Genomic DNA, 19,698 nt, shown 5'->3' on the forward strand with positions numbered 1-19,698 from the left:
AGACAGAGAGGGGAACAGAACAGGCAGACTGACTGAAATACACTGCTGAGGGGAGCAGTAGGAGAGTCAGGAGAGATCTGCTGCGTCATGTGGGTTTCTCCCTGGCCGGTTAGGGATTGAACTCATGCTGCAGAGGCTGCAGATTGCTTCATAGTGCAGTGCTTAACCCCTTGCACCTCCAGGGAGGCCCCCTCATCTCGTTTCTTGTCCTGAAAGGTTCTTGTCCTCACTGCAGCCACCACAGCCACATCTAGATAAGGAACCATAGTGTTGAGTCACCAGGGTGGAGGGACCAGGAGTCTTCTTTCCCCTGCCAGGTCTCAGAGGCTGCTGATGGTGAAACCTCACTGGTGAGGCTGTGGTGGGCTCAGCAAGAACTTGTGATAAGACACCCAGCAGTTAGGGCAGCTACTTTGAGGTTGGGCATCTGGGAGCCCACAGGAAGTGACTCGGTGCAGAGCATGTGCTTTTGCACTCTGGTGCCAGTTCCTGGGTGGGAGTTGCAGGTTGACTAGGCGGGGACATGTCTGCGGAGTGCATGGCACTTGGCACAGAAGGGCCACAGGACCGGTCCCCAAGGACAGGCAGGCACTCTGGGGCCTCAGGCTCAGGTCAGTGCACCCCTCTAATCATGCCCAGATCCTGGAGCCTGCCTCTCTGGAAAGCATACGTGGCACTTGCGGTGCTCTGCTACATCAACCTCCTGAACTACATGAACTGGTTCATCATCTCAGGTGAGGAAGGGACAGGCCTCCCAAGCAAGAAATAGCTTGCTGGGTGTTCCTGGGACTGCAGACTGTGTGCAGACCTTGCACATTCTGCCTTCTTTCCTGTAGACCTCAGAGCTCAGCCTGCTTGTCTTCTACTTACTCACTCACTCATTTAAAATCAACCTTCTTTTCTTTTTTGTCACTAACTTATCTCAGAACAACTGAGCCCTAACTGTGGGCAGGACCCTCTGGTGGGCTTTGGAGACCCAAGGGAGGGGAAGTTAGCTTTATAGTGCCTGAGCTCAGGGGTGGCATCTCATAGGGTGGAGGGAGAAGCTCATTAACAGGACTCCTGTTAGAAAGAAAAGGAGGCCCAAGCTGGTCTGGGGCACTCAGAGGGGGCCCCTGCAGCTGCCAGACATCCTGGAGCAGAGGTATGATTCATCAGCTATTGACTTGGCACAACAGAGAGTGGCTGAGGAATGCGAGGACTTGGGGGGCTGCAGAGAGCACCAACCTGGTGTCCATCAGAGGGACACACAACACATGTGTAAGCAGCTCGGAGTGGGATGGGCATCAGCTGGGCAGTCCAAGGTGGAGTGGCTGAGGGTTGCAGCAGAATTTATGGTGTGGTGGTGAGGGGTGGGCATTTGGTTTGGGTCTTGAAAGCTGAGAGAGTTGACAAGACAGGAATGGGGTGATGGGGTTATTCAGAGAGTGGTATCAGCATAGGCCAAGACACATGCTTTGATCAGGGATGGGGAGAGGGGGAAAACAGCTCATTATTCTAAAGGGTGTTTTGGTCAGAGGCTCCTTGGGTACCATACTGGGGTAGCTTGGACTTTCTGCTGAGGAACCTTGGGAAAAAAATTTTGGTGGAAGACTAACTAGATTTGAGACCCTGCTAGAGGCAAAAGGAGGAAAGAGGGCCAGTTCAGGGGCTACTGCAAAGGGTTAAGCCAAAGCTGAGGAGTCCTGGGTTGGAGTGGGTCAAGGGCATGAAGAGGAAGGAAGGGGCCAGAGGCAGGAGTAAGAGAATCACGGGAATGGAGCTCCTCGAGCCCAGCAGGCTGAGGTCCCCGTCCTCCCCACACTCATCCTGGGAGGCCCCGTCCCTGTTGGTACTTCCTCTGATTCTGCAAGAACAGGGTCACCCACTGTTGGAATGAAAGGACCTGGAGAAGTGAAACCATGCTGGGTGCTTGGGGACTGCTGGAGGCAGGCCACTGTCACGGCTACTGGGCTTCTCTTGTAGGAGACCACGCTTCTGGGGGCCAGAGTGACAGCTTAAAAGTAAAAAATAACAACGGTACAAAACACAACAAAACAGAAACAGACAATTATAAATCAGAACACCCCGCGGGGGAGGAGGAGGGAGAGGGAGCAGAGGGAGGGAGGGAGGAGCACAGGGGACTGAGGTGATGGTGCACGGGTGCCTTGGGGAAGGAAATTCTATGGGGACTACACCTGAGGTGGGGGAGGGAATGAAAATATTGTTTAAAAATGAACTATGATGTAAAAAAAAAAAAAAAGTAAAATTGAGGCATGGTCCACATTTGGGCCTGGGCTGCCTGAGAAGTGCTCAGGGGTGGGGGTGCAGACAAAGGGGCGAGTCCCCATTCTTGAAGGACAATGAATGTGATTATAGGAATTTTTATGTAGTGATTTCTTTTGCTTATCTGTGTTATCTGCTTTTTTCCTCCGATGAATGTCTTATTCATGTAATTAAAAATGTTCAATGTGGACGTAAGACAGGCAGACTGGTATGCCGGGGCTTGTACAATTGTGCCCAAAATAAATGTCTGAAAAATCTCCTGCTGGGCTTCTCCTCTTCATTGACCTTCCTTTGCCTGCTGGCAGGTTTTGGAGGTGTGGGAGTGGGGCTTTCTTCCGGGCCCTGTTTGGAGAGTCCTGTGACACAGGGTGGTAGCATTCTCCCAATTCCAGCTGTACAACATGGGCTGCTGGAGCCTCTGTTTCCTCATCTGTACAGTGAGAACAGTCCCTACCTGTTAGGGACTGCAAGTGTCCAGATCAGGATCTGGACCTCATTAATGAGAGAGACGCTAGGTCTTCATAACACCAGGGTCGGAGCCTCACAGCTAAGAGGAGTAGGTGCCTTGGACTCTGCCTAATTCAGAAGTGCCACCAAGGGGCTGCAGGGCAGTTCAGGGAACAGAGCCTAGTGTCTGGTGCCCACTTCCTCTTTCTGCACTAGGCTGAGGGCCTACTGCACCTTCCTGTGACCTGGCAGGATCTGTTGGGGCTCAGACACCCAGCTGGTACAGAGCAGGAGCTGGCCACCCCCAGGGGGAGGGGTTAGGTTAGACCTAAGTGGGCCTGTCACTGAAGCTGTGTGTCCACTCTCAGCTCTGTGTGCTCTACACTGAAGAGCATGCTTGTGTGTGCATGTGTGCAGGCCAGGGCATAAGTCTTGCACAAACATGTGCATGTGTGTATCTGTGAATGTGGCATTTGTGCACAGGAAGGCTGCTGTATTGCACACCCCCGGGGACTTCCACTTGCCCTGTAGTCTAAGGGAATGGCTATGCTCTGTGTGGCGACGGGGCCACTATAATGTGAATGGCAGTCCTGCACATGTGCGTATGCATGCGTGTCTTTACGTGTGCATCTCAGTGTATGTTTATGAGCATCTGGGTGTACGAGTCTGGGGTGTATGAACTGGTGAGTGCAGGCTCCTGTGTGTGAATATATCCATGTGCCTCTGAGAACGTGTATCCCGGGGCCGGTCTGTGTTCTTATGTGACTCTGCGTGTCTGTGTCTGCAGGATGACATGTCTATGCCTGGAGTGCATGCTTGTGTGTGAATGTGTGTATGTATGTATACCATTGGTATGTGTGTTTCTGCATGTGTTTGATGTATGCACACATCTGCGTGCCTGTATCTGTGTGTGTGTGTGTGTGTGTGTGTGTGTGTGTGAGAGAGAGAGAGAGAGAGAGAGAGAGAGAGAGAGAGAGACAAAGAGGAGTGGACCTCCTCAGCTGTATCCTGTAAACTTGGGGCAGCTGCTGCTAGAGGCCCAGTGGATTACTTCCCAATTCCTGAGTTTGTCTGTCCACAGGGGTGCTGCTGGACATACAGAGGTTTTTTCACATTAGTGACAGCCAAGCTGGTTTTCTTCATACAGGTAAGGAGGGAGTTCTTGGCTCTGGAGCTGGGTGCGGGGTTCACGCAGGGGTGGGTTCTCTTCATGGGTCCTGTTCCAGGTCCAGTTCCAGCTACTGGGCAATGAGGAGACAGCCTGAGCCCCACTCAGTCCCAGGCACAGAAAAGGGGCACTGAGGGCCTCCCTGGTGGCGCAAGGGGTTAAGATGCAACCTATGAAGCTATCTGCAGCCACTGCAGCACAAGTTCAATCCCTGGCCAGGTAGCTACCCACATGGTGCAGCAGACCTCTCCTGTCTCGCCCGCTGCTCCCCTCAGCAATATACTTCAGTCAATCTGCCTGTTCTGCTCCCCACTCTGTCTCTGGTGAATCCTCTCACCCCCCCACATCTCTGGCCTGCACCCTGGCTCTTGTATGCATAAATGAATAAATCTTTAAAAAAAAAAAAGAAAAGGGGCAGTGAGAAGGGAGGGGTCTTTGAGCATGAGGTCTGACCGGGCTGGTGAAGACAGCATGGGCTGAGCCCTGGTGTTTGAATAGCAACTTTGGGCTGGAGTGTTGTGTGCATCTCCACAGGAAGATGGTGCTGCAAAAGCTCCCTCGCTTCTGGCTGTGGTTGTGGCGCTGGTCACCTGCCCCTTCATGGTTGCTCAGCTCAGCTGGGCTCCCGCTGGGGTGGAGGAATCCTGACATGCTCTTTCCTCTGATGGACCTGAAAAATCTGACCTTCAGACACACAGACGGCATCTGAGCCCACAGAAGCTCCAGCCCAGTTATGGGGAGCAGTCATGTACCCTAATCCGAGCTGGGGGCATTTGGGATGACTGAACACTAACCTTTCCCCTGGGTGCCTGGTTGGTGACACACACACCCCACACCCACATATGTGCACATGTCACAACACATGACCAAGGTGATTGCACACGCCCAACCTGTAACTAGACCATGCTGGCTTCCTCTCTGTGGCCCCTCCCTTATTTTGAGAGTGTATCTCAAAGCTTTAGAACAAGGCTTTCCACTGGGGTACAGGGAGCCCTGAGGATATAGAAAAACTTTCCAGGGACTACCTGAGCAGAGTTTTGAGGGAGTCCACTTACATACACTCAAACCCATATAATTCTTTCCTAAAGTGGGTCTGCCTGAGAACAAACTGGCGGTTGGCTTCTGCTTCTCCTTTCCTACCTCCCCCTTTGGTAACCACCTGTCCACCATTTTAAGTGAGAAACTTAAAACACTCCACTTATTCAAACACTTCAGCCCGAAGTTGCTATTCAAACACCCTTCCTCATTTTGGATTTTACTATGTTGCACTGTCTTGGAATATATAAACCTCCAGGGTGTCAGACAGAGGGATCTCTCATGGATGCTTGACTTCTGCGGGGTAGCTCTGGGAACAGAGCAGGGAGAGCAGAACCCACAGGGGCTGTTCCCTCCAGGCCACAAACCCGTGGCAAGGTGCCAAGCCTTATCTGGCTGTCCCACCGATGTGTGACAGTCTGCTGTTTAGCTACAATTAAGAATTCAGAAGTGAGATAGCTGCACATGTCTCGGGCATGGGTGTCAGCACATTTATTTCAATTAAAAAAAAATGACATCTTAACATCTTTCTTAGAGACAACCAGTCTGATTTGTCTCATTGATTTGGCAAATGAGGACTGGCTTTGCTCATTAGATTCTCTGTGGACATTTCCCATAAATGGAATGAATTCACTTTGCAATGCCAAGGATTTTTTTTTTAAAGACTATTTTATTTATGCATACAAGAGCTGCGGTACAGGCCAGAGATGCGGGGGGTGAGAGGATTCACCAGAGAAGAGTGGGGAACAGAACAGGCAGACTGACTGAAATACACTGCTGAGGGCAGCAGCAGGTGAGACAGGAGAGATCCGCTGTGCCATGTGGGTCACCTCCCTGGCTAGGGATCGAACTCATGTTGCAGTTGCAGTGGGTAACAGAGCTGATGCTTAAACCCTTGTGCCACCAGGGAGGCCCAGGATATAAAATGTTTTAAATAACAGCTGAAAACGTGAGAAGTGGGCTGTAGTTTCATACGTTTCTATAAGAGGCCCGAGCAAAAAGTTCAGCTGACCACAGCTGCATACCACAGGTCTTTTCCCATTGATCTTATCTCAGGCCTGAGGCCAGTGTGGGCAAGACCATCTTGGCTCAATACCTATAACCTTCTAGATGAGACAGATACTAACAGTTGAGTCAACATTCCCCTTCCTGGTTCTTACTGTGTTGAAAAGGATTGTTACTATAGGACCTTTATAAGTGAGAGTTGGGGAGGGTGAAATTTGTGTGTAAAAAAGATGGAGAGGGAGGGCCTCCCCTGGTGGCACAGCGGTTGAGCGCTGGGCTGCGAGGCTGCCCACAGCCTCTGCAGTGCCGGTTCGTTCCCCGGTTGCCGGCGAGGGTTCCACAAAAAAAAAAAAAAAAAAAAAAAAGACAAAAGATGGAGAGGGAGAGGAAGATTGTAAGTATGTGACTATGGATTGTGAGTGTGTGTTTTGGGGAGTGAGAGAAGGAAAGATTTCTCTCTGCAGAAGCATCTCCCCAAAAGGGGTGTAGAAAGTGCAGTGGGTTTGGACCAGTGACCTCAGGTAGGTCACTGAAACCTTTCTGGGATGCTATGCAGCAACCTTTAGACCCACTCTGCTGTCTGTCCACAGGGCTGCAGAATGGAGGAATCACATGACTAAGAGAGGGCTTCACTTGGTCAAACTATAAAAGTAGGGTGGAGGTTGGAGGGAAGCAGTGGTTTGACTCCCCTCTCCCTACTGTGGGACAGAGAGTTAGCTAATTATTTTTAAAACTAGCACATAATATGGCCCTTATCACATGCCAGGAACTCTTGTAAACCCTTCATAACTCTTGTAAACCCTTCATAATTTACATCAATCCATGTGGTAGCTATAACTATGTCCATTTTATAGATGACAAATCTAAGGCACAGAGAAGGCCATGGGATTTGCTGAAGGTCACACAGCTAGTAAGTGGGCAGAATTGGGATTTGAATCCAGGCAGCTGTCTATGAAGTCCTCTTGACCCCGTGCTCCTCAATTACTCTCTTGTCACAGAAATGATTTTAATTTGGAGGTGCTAATAACAAAGGAGTGCCTGCCTTTCCTTTTGGGGCAAGTCTCTCCCTCCAAGAGCATCTGCAGGGTTAAGGAGTTTTAAGGATCCCTTCCCAACCCCCACAAATGTTCTAGAAGATTTGGGAAATACTTTTATAATCTTTAGGTAAAGAAGATATGCAGTAATAAGACATGAAACAGCCACCCTGGAGCAAGATGGATAAATTTGACTATATAAAAGCTGAAGTCATCTGTAGAATGACAATTGAAACTATAAAGGAATTATTAATAATAGATAGCATCTGTTGAGCATTTGCATAAAGCTAGTCATTGCCTCTTATAGGCTTCATTTTATTTAGTTGATGAAAACTTAACAGGAGAGTTAAGCTGAAGCCCAAGGTCACATAGCTAGGGAAAGGTGGGGTTCAGGTAGGTTAGTCTCAGAATCCTCATTTTAAATTCCTATGAAGGACTGGGAGAAATTATTTTCAAACAACAAACAGCCCAATATAAAGAGGGCAGAAGATGGGGACATGGGAACTGCTGCTCAGTCTCCCTGGGAATAAAGACAATGCAAATGAAAGCATCAGCGAGATGCCATTTATTTTTTCAACCACTAGATGAATAAAAATAAAGTGATTACTTATATCAAGGGGCAGCAAGAGTTCTGGCATGTACTTCTATGCATGTGTAAATTGATGCAGCCTTTTTGGAGGCCTATTTTGGCAGGAGCTATTAAGATTTTAAATGCCGTTGACACCAAATACTCTGTGGAGTATTAAGGCGAACCATATTAAATTGCTGTTTTTATAGGTCAAAACTGGCCTAATTTCTGCAAATGCATATGATTCAACCCATACTGGAGCCAGCCATGGGGGAGCTGGTGGGACTGGAACCTGAGCTGAGACGAAACTGGATGTTCACTGGGCTCAGGAAATGTTCATCATTTGTGCTCAATGAATAGGGACCTATTCACTGGAGGCTGGGTGGGGCCTCCAAAATCTAAGGCCCTTGGCTGGTGGGAACTGATAGGGGAGGGTTCAGACTTACCCCTGCCACCTGCTAGCATTTGGAGGCAGTGGACATACCTTCCTCCGAGCTGGTATAAAGGCAACTGATAGGGTCTAGGGAATGTTTTACCTACTGAAGAAAAGCAACCCTTCCAGTGTCAGGGACCACTGGTTTATAATTCATAAGCTCATTCCACACCATGCTCATCAGCTCAAACAGGCACCCTTGCCGACCTCCCTTCCTTTTCAAGGGTGTGGGAACAAAATCAGATGGGCCCCAGCTCTCCTGAAGATAGGGAACAGGCATGTACTTCATGGGCATTTATATCTCACCTTTACACAGCCTTGGAGGGCTGGAGTGATGATCAGAGAGGTGGCGTTAGTAACCCAAGACCACACAGTGAACAAGCAGCAGAACTGGGATTTGAACCAGTCATAGCCCCCTCTCCCCCCATTTCTCAGTCCCCCTGACTCTGGGCAATGGGTTATGTATTAGGCAGGGGAGTTCACTTGGCCCCACTGCCAAGGTGCCAGCTTGTGGCATCTGAGCCAGTCCCCTACTCTGTGGTTGATGGGCACATCAACCATGGAGGGATGCATGGAGCCCCTGTGTATCTCCTGTAGTCTTCATTGGTTTCTTGCTGCTGTCTGCACCTGTGTTTGGCTACCTGGGTGACCGACACAGTCGCAAGGCCATCCTGAGCTTTGGGATCCTGCTCTGGTCAGTAACAGGCGTCTTCAGCTCCTTCATCTTCCCTCAGGTAGGTGCCCTCTCTCCTGCATGGTCCTGGAGACCTGCTCCTGCCTGCTTCCTTCCTGACTGCCCATTTCAGGCATGGCTGGTGACTGGTGAGGGGAAGCCTCCAGGTCTGAAAGAAGAGCTGGTTAGACTTTCTTCTCTTGCACCTCCCACTGCACACCTGGCTTTATTCCCCACGACTGTGCTGGACTGGGTGTGGGGGTGACAGGGGTAACCTCCCCATGGTTGTGCCTACCTGCGCAGCATTCCTGGCTCTTCTTTCTGTCCCGGGGAGTCATGGGCATTGGCACTGCCAGCTACTCCACCATCGCACCCACCGTCCTGAGCGACCTCTTCGTGCAGGACCAGCGGACCCGGATGCTGGGCATCTTTTACATCTTTATCCCTGTTGGAAGGTTAGTGTCACTCCAGATCTACTTTCCTCAGTGGCAAACTGAGGTCCAGAGGAGTCAAAACAGGCTGGACTGGGGGTAGGGGATGTCGCAGGAGGGCTGGGACTTGAATCCCAGTGCTACCCTTTCCTCACCTGCCGCCTCTCACCTCCCCCTGTCCCTTTACTTCTCTGAGACTCAGTTTCCCTATCTGTAACTGGGGACAATATGCTGCTGACTCTGGGCTGTGATGAGGATTAGAGAATTTGAGGATGTGCCCTCCAGGCTGGGACACTCAGGAAGGGGTAGAAAGAGCAGGCTGGAAGGTGAGGCAAGGAAATACGCTAGGAATTTGCAGTCTGCTTCCTGAGCTCTGACTCAGGTTTGCTGGAGTCACCAGACTCAGGCACGACTGAGCCTTGGGTGAGGGGAGAGGGTGTCCATATAGGAGACAGTGGACAGTGACATTGGGGATGGGCCAGGAGCCAGTGGTCACTGGTGACTCGACCAAGGGCAGTAGACATCTGGGTCTCACATGGCTCACTTTGTGTGGTGAAAGGGTTCTGAGCTTTGGTGACCCATCTCTCTGGGGTGGGGGCACCCCATCACACTGGTCTTGGGGCCTGGACCTCCCTCCCTCCCTCACGTATTTCCCTTGTCCCTCTGTCGCAGTGGTCTGGGCTACATGCTGGGGTCGGGTATCACGGAGCAGACTGGGGACTGGCGCTGGGCCCTGCGAGTGAGTCCAGCTTCCTTTTCTTCCTTCTCTTTTCCTCCTGGGCCGTCAGGGACTTTCCAGCTCGAGTGGCCTTTGCCACTTGGCACCGTACCGGGCGCCATGGGGGGTGGTTGGATGTCGGTAGCTTCAAACATTTGGAACCTCCTACGGAACATGGATTATGGAAGTCGTGGCCCTGGGTTCAAATCCCAGCTGCTCAATTTGCTAGCAGTGTGACTCAGCAAGCCGCCCTGCTTTGGCGCCTCACTCTGCCTATGTGTAAAGTGTGTGTGTGGGGTTAAGGCCATCTTCTGGCATCTGCAGGATTCATGAGACAAGGGGTGGAAAGAGACTAGGGCAGGACCGGCAGGCAGATGGCGGCCTGGCTGGGTTTTGGGGCAGCAAAGCCTCAATAGTCAGAGCCAGTGTAGTTAGGGCTCTTGTCCTCAATGGTCTTGCGCTCAGCGATCTCCATGGAGAAGTGCCTCTACACATCTCAAGGGGACCTCACCCCCAGAGAGGCTGTACTCTTAGGGATGACAGTGAGGAACATAGTATGTCCAGCTCTGTCTACCACCAGCATGTAGGAAGTGAACATCCCTGCTCTGCCAGGGCACAGAAAGGACCACAGAGTCCAGTCACCTCTAGGATCTCCTGGGCCAAAGGCGTGTGAGACCCTGACCACCCCCCACCCCCGGCCCTCCTGTATCCAGATCATGCCCTGCCTGGGAGCCGTGGCTGTGATCCTGCTAATCGTGCTGGTGCCAGACCCACCCCGGGGAGCTGCAGAGAAGCAGGAGGAGGTGGCCATGGGGACCCCACACAGCAGCTGGTGTCAGGATGTCAGAGATCTGTGGAGAAAGTGAGTGCCCCTGCTCCCCCACGTACCTTCAATCCCAACCCTCTCCTGTCTACCTCAGGCTACTGACCTCCTTCTCTTTACTTCCAGGGAGGCTTCCCTGACTGCCCCAACGTTCATAGCCCTCTTCCTCTGAGCTCCCACAGGACAACTGAACTGTCCCTCCCTCACTTGGGGCGCAGACCCCAGAGGCTGGCCATGTGACCGATACGGGCTGGGAGGAAGGGCGGGAGGCGGCATGAGCTCCAGGCTTGGCTCTGCCATGACCTTATCCCTGTGTGACCTGAGACTAAGAGCCTGGCTTCCCTCAATGGACATAATTCTCCAGGCTTGCCTGCTTCTGGGAGGGTGCCAGGAGTTAATCACTCACCTCTCTAAGCCTCATGGGAGTTTATCCATCCTCTGTCATGGGCACGGTCAGGGAGGTAGACAGGAGTCATTTGTACTCCCAGGCCTCAGGATTTCAGCAAATCCCGTGGGGTGTGGACAGGCCCGCACTCTATGTTACAGAGTCTGAGACCTGTGGGGGGCAGCAGGAACAGCTTCCTGGAGGTGCTTAATTTGGCTCTGCAGAGAGGAGGGAGGAAGGCACTGTGTGGGATGCATAGTAGGGCTTTTAGGGGGAACATGAGACAGGAGGCTGCCTGTGTTCTTGAGTGACGTGAGGACCCAGGAGGTGTGTGGGGTGGGTGGACAGGAGCCCACTCCTGCAACCCTGACCCTCCTCCTCCGCTTTGGCCTGGACACCTTCTCTTGCAGCTGGAGTTTTGTGTGGTCGACTCTTGGAGTGACATGCATGTCCTTTGTGACTGGCGCTTTGGGCTTCTGGACCCCCAAATTTCTGTTTGAGGTCCGTGTGGTGCATGGGCTGCAGCTACCCTGCCTCCAGGAGCCGTGCAATGGCAAGGACAGGTAAGGGGCCTCTGGGAGCCCTGGGCACCTGGCCCAGGTCAGGAGGCTCTTGATGGGAAAGTTTTTAGCAGGTCCTGAGCCCCCAAAATTCCATCTCTCTGGGCACATGGTGCTCTGTGAAGACTTCAGAGCTGGGACCTGGCTGATAGGCAGGGGGCCTGGGTGTAACTGGCTGAGCCCTTGCCACTCTGGGGGTCTACCAGCAGCTCCTTCATCCCCTCTGGACCCCAGTCCCTGTCTTCTACTCTTGGGGCTGCTGTGAGCATCCAGAAGGCACTGGTGGAGGGTGGTGGTGAAGCTTCTGTGGAGCCTGTGGGATGATCGGAGTCTTAGGCAATCTTCTTTCAGAGGGATCTGCAGTGTCTTCAGTGAAGTCATCCCACTTTACAGATGGCCAATTGAGGCGCTGGAAGGTCTCGTTACTTACCTGGCTCATCACACTTAATGCCTACACTTATCACACCTACATCCATTTGTTCTCGGCCTCATTTGAGGCCTGGAGAATTCTGGGAAAGCTGCTGGGTGGGTGGGAGGATAGAATCCAAAGCCAGCCAGGAGGCAGGTGCCCTGTGCCAGAAATGCCCTCCCACTCCCTTCCTCCTCACCCTGTTGTGCTGCCCTCCTGACCACACCCCCCGGGGCCCGTTCTCCAAGGCCCCAGTGACATCTCAAGCTTCTCTTACTTGCTTTCTCCCCCTCCTTAAACTCTCTCAGCCCCAGTTTTTTCTTCCTCTCCAGCTGATGCTTGTCCTTCTCTGTGCAGTCCCCTCCTCTCTGCTTCCCTCCTTATGGGCTCCTAAACTCCTCAAACCTCATGTTCTCCCCGGAGCCCTGTGCCCCAGAGGCTGCAGTGACACTAGTTCTCTGCTGACTGCCTCCTTCTCTCCAGTCTCCTCTCTCTCTCTCTCTCTTTTCAAAGATTTATTTATTTACGCATACAAGAGCTGGGGTACAGGTCAGAGGTGCAGGGGGTGAGAGGATTCACCAGAGACAGAGTGGGGAGCAGAACAGGCAGACTGACTGAAATACACTGCTGAGGGGAGCAGCGGATGAGACAGGAGAGGTCTGCTGCACCATGTGGGTCACCTCCCTGGCCGGGGATCAAACTCGTCCTGCAGTGGCTGCAGATAGCTTCTTAGGTTGCATCTCAACCTCTTGCGCCACTAGGGAGGCCCTCCAGTCTCCTCGCTTGATGCCCAGAGAGTGTGTCATGTAATTTCCACAATGTCCCATGCCCTCTCACTGTGCCTTTGCCAAAGCTGTGTCCTCTGCCACTGACTCCCTTCCTTTTTTTAATCTATAATTACTAAACTTTAACTTTAGTTCAGTCCCTATGCTATATAAATATTTTACCTGAAAAATCCTCTGAGGTTTTATAATAATAAATCCTATTACTCATGTGTTACAAAGGAATAGGTGGAAAATCAGAGAGGTTAAGTGACTTGCCCAAGGTCACACAGCTAATAAGCAGCAGAGCCAGGATTCAAACCCATCCTACTACAAAGCTGGTGCCCTGCATTCTGTTGCCCCTAGAGACTGCTTGTTACTGTAAATTGACTTGAACTTCTTCCCACCTAAGTGGGATCAGCTTCCTGGCACACAGTGGGTGCTGAAGGAAGCATCCAGTGAGTGAATGAGTGAATGCATCGAATGAGACTGAGGTTTGTCTTGGTGCCGATAGAGTCTTGTCTCCCAGGAGGCAAAGACTGAATAGTAGAAGACCCACAACAGCTGGAAAAAGTAGGGAAAACAGGATTAACACACAGTATTAACAGGATTAACACAACTTGTGTTCCCGGGCAAGTTGCTTCTGATTTTCTCAGCTCTAGCCTCTTCTTCTAACTTAACTTCTTCACAGAACTTGTATTAGTGTCCTAGGACTGATGTAACAAATTATCATCAACTTGGTAGCTTAAAACAACAGAAATGTATTTTCTCATAGTTCTGGAGAAGTCCCAAATGGTTTTACTGAGCCAAAGTCAAGTTCAGCTGGGCCATGCTTCCTCTGAAGGCTGTAGGGAAGAATCCTTCCAGCATCTTCCAGCTGCCAGTGGCTGCTGGCTGTGCTGCTCCAATGCCTGCATTCTTGGCGACATTGCCTGCTCCTGTTCTGTCTCAAATCTACCTCTGTCCCAGTTTAATAGGGACACTTGTGATTGCATTGAGCACCACCTGGATAATGGAGGATAACCCCCCACCAACTCGAGATCCTTTATTTAATAACACCTACAAAACTCTACTTTACCATATAAATTAGCATGCACCGTTTCTAGAAATGAGGACACAGACATCTCCAGGGGCCATTATTCAACCTATGTAAGACAGAGTGGGTAGAAGTTCCCTGTGCTGGACTTCTGCACAGATCTCAGCTACCAATCATCCTCCTTGGTTAGCATAAACCCCAGGGTGAGCGTGGGTCAGAGGCAGGAAGCTGCCAGACACAGGATTCCAGCTCAGCCACAGGGAGAACTCCCAACACTAGGAACTGGCCCAGATGGAAGGGTTGCATGTGGTGGGCAGGTAGTGAGCTTCCCGTGTAAGTAGGACTTGGACAGACACTTGGCAAGACCATCATGCTTACAACTCGCAGGTCTTAAGGACCCTCATGGCTCTGAGTGTTTGTGGTTCTAGGAAGGCCATGAGTGTATGTGTGGCGATGGGGTGGGGGGAGGAGGTGGCTACATGTGCCTTCTGCCCATACCTCTGGGGCCTGTGTGGGGCCCATCTAAATGCCTGTCTGAGTAATCATTCCCGAATCTCACCAAGGTTCCGAGACTCTGCCAAGGCCAGCTCAGGCCAGGACTCAGAGATGGATATCATTCATCTGGGATTTGGGGTCACTTAACTGGGCTGAGCTGGAGCCTTGCACAGCTTAGAAGGCTGGGAAGGGTCTGTAGACACCTTTAAGCTTCCCAAGATGCCATATTTACCACACTGAGTTGGGACCAAATAAATCTGGTTGAATGTTTGAGAGCTGGTGGGGAATTTTAAGCAGAGCTCTGATTAGGTCTATGTTCTAGAAAGCACCCATGGGGAGCCTGTGTAAGTTTGTTCTGAAGGGATGGGTTTTCATAGGAGGGAAGTACAGGAGGGAAATCCAAGTGGATTTGAAGTAGACCCAGGACAGGTGGAAAAGGCAGTGAAGTTAGGACCCTGCCTGAACAGGCAGAGAGCAGAGGGTGGTATTCAAAGAGGGAGATAAGTGCTGGGTGTAGCGACAGGGCTCAGTAAATAAATGCCAACTTGCCACTATTCTCATTAGTGTTGGATGCCAGCGTGGGACCAAAGAATTAGGATTTCTCAGTGGGACAATTTTGGGTGGTGAGAGGATGGATAAGATCACTGGAGATGAAGCATGATAGGTGTTGGGGTGCTGGGCAAATCACTCACATGGCTGGTGACAACCCCAGGATAAGTTGGAGAGGGAATAAGGGTGGGAAGAGCTCTACATGAGTCTCTGAGTGGGGTCCCAAAGCCCTAGGAGAAAGGGGTCTCCAGACACATTCTGGTAACTGTAGGTACCAGATTGTGCACCAGGGACAAGGACCCCTATCTTGACCCCAACTGGCTGACTAACCCCTACTAATCCCTCACTGCTCTTTCCTGTCAGCCTGATTTTTGGGCTGGTGACTGTTTTGACTGGCTTTTTTGGAGTAATCCTGGGGGCAGAAGCTTCAAAGAGATTCGTGAAGGTCAACCCAAGGGCTGAGCCCCTCATCTGTGCCATCAACCTGCTTGCCACAGCTCCCTGCCTCTACCTGGCTCTCATCTTGGCCTCAACCAGCCTCCTGGCCACCTATGTAAGTGTGGGTCCCTTCGGGTGGGGGCCGTGGATAGGGAACTCTTGTTTGATACTGGCTGATGCTGTGCCAGGTCTTCACATACTAGCTGGAACTTCTTATCCCCATTTCACAGATGAATAAATGGAGGATTCCTAAGAGTCTCACAACTAGGAAGGGGTAGAAATAGGCTGAGCCTTACCCTTTCTGACTCTACTGTGTGTCTTCAGAGTCCCTGGATAATGCTTTGATTTGAGATTATGGGATTCATTTATTCTTGGGACATGTTGTGGACCCTAAAAGAAATAGGGTGACTCTTTCCAAGATGCAGATATAGTGAGACCAATATTGGCCATAGCCAGTGGGGACCCTGCTTTAAAGGTAACAGTCTTGATAACGTCACTTTTTCCAGATCCACAGCCCATCACACTCGTTGTGCTCCTCACACTGTCACCATACCATGGACACAGGTAGCACACCTCCCAGCCTTTGCTGTGTCCTTTCCCTCCTCTAGGGGCGCCATTTCCTTTCTTCTCTCTCTCCTGAAATCCTGCAAGGCGCAACTCAAAAGCCACCTCCCCCCAAAGCCTTTCTGGACTATTCTAACCTCACATCAGTATTCTCCAATCCCACATGGGCTCGTGCATTTTAGGGTCCCACCACACACGTGGCATATGGGTGGAGCTGTGGTCACACACACACATGACCCCTGTGTGTGTGCAGCAGTGTCCCCGCCTCCACGAAGCCCCAGCCCTGGCTGTCCCACCAAATGGGAAAGCACCTCTGATATCTGGAAAGATGGAACCAGCCCAGCCCCAAGGCCCTGGGACCCACCACTGTGGACACAGATGCCCGCGCTTATGTGTGCGTGGGCTCATTGAGCAGGCTGAACTTGGAAGGCAAATCAATAACAGCCCTATTGTTCTCCTACCAGCTTGGGTGTGACTTCCACCTATGACCAGGTCACACTCATAGCTTTTCTTTTCTTTTTTTTAAAGATTCATATATTTATTTATACAAGCACTGGGTACAGTCAGAAGTGCGGGAGGGTGAGAGAATTCACCAGAGCCAGAGCGGGGAGCAGAACAGGCAGACGGATGAAGTACACTGCTGAGGGGAGCAGCGGGCGTCAGGAGAGGTCTGTGTGCCATGTGGGACCCTCACCCGGTGGCCGGGGATCGAACCAAAGCTGCAGAGGCTGCGGGGACAGCTTCGCAACCCAGCGCTCAAACGCTGTGCCACCGGGGAGGCCCACACTCATAGCTTTTCCAGTCACACTCATGAACTAAAAAGCCTGGTTCCATTTAAATAAAAACTTTGATTCTCCTTCCATACAAAGCTTCTATTCAGGTCCAGAAAATTGCACCAGGAAGAGGGGGTTCTCTAGTAAGTTCAGTTTTCCTTGCCCCATCTCCTTACACCACCCCTCCCCTGAGATCCTGACCTCTCTGAGGCTGGGCGGGTGAAGGATGACCAAAAAGGGCCCAAGTATTGCCTGTGTCTTGTTTTTGCTGACTGCCAATACCGTCCTTGTGGCAGATGCCCAGATGTTGGCTCTTTTGGGGCAGTTTTATGGGTTTGAGGGCATTTTCACTGCCCGATTCTTTGATGTAGGTCACCCTGTCCTCTCACAACTCCCCTTTGCTCCTCTTCAGGTGTTGCCCTTCCAGATCCTTCTAGCTGACCCTGTCATACTTGGCAGGCTTGGAGCTCAGAAATACAGCCAAGCCAGCTGCTTCCCACCCTTCTTGCCCCTGCACTGCAGGCTGCTCTGTCTGGCACCCCTGTCCTCAGTCTCCCTTGGGCCCTAGGCTTCTTGCTCCCAGGATTCCAGGTGACATGCTTACAAGATGCCCCTGGTGTGGGAGGGCTGATGAGGGAGAAAGAATTGTCTCCTCCCTGGCAGGCACTGCCCTCTCTCTGGTGTCCTCCAAAGCCCTTCACTCACTTCCTCATTCTCCAGAGAGAACTTACCCAGCTGAATCCCCAGCCCTACTGGACAGTTGCTTTTTTCTCTCAAGTCCTGAGGGTGTGACTGGCACCCTGGTGCTTCTGGGTGCTTCTCCCTTATCTTTAACCTTGGACTTCAGCTGAAATTCCTGGAGAACAGAGAAGTCTTGTTAGCATCCCTTTTGCTTGTGCTTGTGTTTGTGATACCCACATGGAAAGGATTTTCTCATCCCCACTTAACAGATGGGAAAGTAGAGACCCAGAGACAGCCACTGACAAATATATTGGGACAGACCAAATACAAACTCAGCTCTGCAGACTCCAAAGCCTGTATTCTCCATGCCTTGATGACCCTTGTTACTCCCTTGGGGAAGAACAGAGCCTGACAGATAGTAGGCACTACTAATGCCTTAGTGCTTATTGGCCATAGGAGCAGAAGAGTGGATGGGACCTTCACCTCCAGCTGGTGCGGGCTGAATGGGCCTGACCTTGCAGGCAGTCTGGGCCCCTGGGCAGATGGAGGTCCCGGCAAAGGCCTGTCCCTATATTGGCTGGGACTGTGGACCCCCTGCCAGCTCTGCTTCTGCTACTGTCTTGGTTGGCTCTGGGAGGCAGCTTCTTGGCTGTATTTTGAGGACACAGCTGTCCCCCCTCCTGTAGCCTGGCACATCTCCAGAGCCGATGGTTCATCTAGAAATGACATTGCATCTTGGTTGACAAAGCCACTGGAGAAACTTCTTTAGTCCTGTCCCAGGGAGTGAGGGTCTGAGGGTCAGAGAGGGAAGCAGGCCAGGGTGTGTCCATCCTCCAGTACTGGGGAACTGCTCCTTTGTATGGCTCACCTGTGAGCCTAGTGTGATACTCAGTACTGTGAGGCCCCTTGGTGTGGACTTTCACTTTCCAGAAGTGGTGCAGTTCCTTCTGGACTTAATGGCCAGACCCCCAACCCATAGCTCCAACTGGATGTCCTGACTTGCAATTCCTGCTCAAGTGGGATTGCCCCTGCCTCTCCCAGTCATAAAATTTTTAACCACTCCAAACCTATTTTTTTTTTAAGATTTATTTATTTATGCATACAAGAACTGGGGTACAAGCCAGATGTGCGGGGTTTGAGAGGATTCACTAGAGACAGAGTGTGGAACAGAACAGGCGGATCTACTGAAATACACTGCTGAGGGGAGCAGCAGGCGAGTCAGGAGAGGTCTGCTGCGCCATGTGGGTAACCTCCCTGGCCAGGTATCAAACTCGTGCTGCAGTGGCTTCGGATAGATTTGTAGTGCTGAGACAACCCATTGCGCCACCAGGGAGGCCCCAAACCTATCTTCTTTTCTTGGTCTCTTGGTCCTGCTCTGGCTCATGCAATGATGTGTATTTCCAAGACTGTGCTGGGAGCCACCTTCCTGATCTTCTTGCCTTCCTGCTCACCTATGGCCATCTACTTTTCCCATACTCCCAGAGTGAGCTTTCTTTCTTTCTTTCTTTAATTTTTTAAAAGATTTATTTATTTATGCATACAAGAGCTGGGGTGTAGGCCAGAGATGCAGAGGGTGAGAGGATTCACTAGAGATAGTCAGGAGCAGAACAGGCAGATCGACTGAAATACACTGCTGAGCGGAGCAGCGGGTGAGGCAGGAGAGGTCTGCTATGCCATGTGGGTACCTCCCTGGCCGGGAGATTGAACTTGTGCTGCAGTGGTTGGGTATAGCTTCATAGAGCTGTGTCTTCACCCCTTGTGCCACTAGGGAGGTCCCAGAGCTTTCTGACATCATGGATCTTCCTGCTTCAAAGCCTTGCATGGCTCCATGATGCCTCTGGAACTAAATTCAGTGCATCCTGGTATTCAAAGTCCCTCATGAACTGCCCTACCAAACTTATAGCCTTATCCCCTATGTGATCCTGCCTTATAGGACCCCTCCTTATTCCCAAGACATGTCCTATGGTTTCCCTATCCAGGTCCTCCCCTGTTCCCCCACCTGTCTCTTCTCTGCTGCCCTGATCATTCTAGCTTTAAAGTTCAGTTTGTACTGGGCCTCCCAGGTGGCGCAGCGGTTGAGCGCTGGGTTGCGAAGCTGCCCGCAGCCTCTGCAGCGCCGGTTCAATCCCCGGCTGCTCCCGGCCACTGGAGGAGGGTCCCACATGGCGCGCAGACCCCTCCTGCTGCCCGCTGCTCCCTTCAGCAGTGTACTTCGGTCCTTCTGCCTGCTCTGCTCCCCGCTCTGGCTCTGGTGAATTCTCTCACCCTCCCGCGCTTCTGACTGTGCCCAGTGCATGTATAAACAAAACAAAACAAACAAACAAACAAATAAATAAAAACATGCCTCTATTAAAAAATAAAAAGATTCCAAAAAAAAAAGAAAAAGTTCAGTTTGTACCATCTCTCCATGCAGCTTCCTTGACTGCTGGGCCTGACCCTCTCGGCCC

The 19,698-nt window shown here is 51.4% G+C and overlaps 1 protein-coding gene across 1 annotated transcript in view; it reads left to right on the plus strand.

Moving 5' to 3' along the window:
* Positions 1-631: 631 nt before the first annotated feature.
* The window catches only part of SPNS3 (SPNS lysolipid transporter 3, sphingosine-1-phosphate (putative)), a 46,545-nt gene continuing 27,478 nt past the window's right edge, over positions 632-19,698 (plus strand). The window contains exons 1-8 of the mRNA XM_037493218.1: positions 632-734; positions 3,794-3,859; positions 8,553-8,689; positions 8,932-9,083; positions 9,732-9,798; positions 10,491-10,639; positions 11,396-11,548; positions 15,159-15,348. Of these exons, the coding sequence (XP_037349115.1) occupies positions 632-734; positions 3,794-3,859; positions 8,553-8,689; positions 8,932-9,083; positions 9,732-9,798; positions 10,491-10,639; positions 11,396-11,548; positions 15,159-15,348 (1,017 nt within the window). The remainder of the gene's footprint in view (positions 735-3,793; positions 3,860-8,552; positions 8,690-8,931; positions 9,084-9,731; positions 9,799-10,490; positions 10,640-11,395; positions 11,549-15,158; positions 15,349-19,698) is intronic.

This window comes from Talpa occidentalis, unplaced genomic scaffold (genome assembly GCF_014898055.3).
Source record: "Talpa occidentalis isolate TD23 unplaced genomic scaffold, MPIMG_talOcc4v2.1 talOcc4.7, whole genome shotgun sequence".
Lineage (NCBI taxonomy): Eukaryota > Metazoa > Chordata > Mammalia > Eulipotyphla > Talpidae > Talpa > Talpa occidentalis.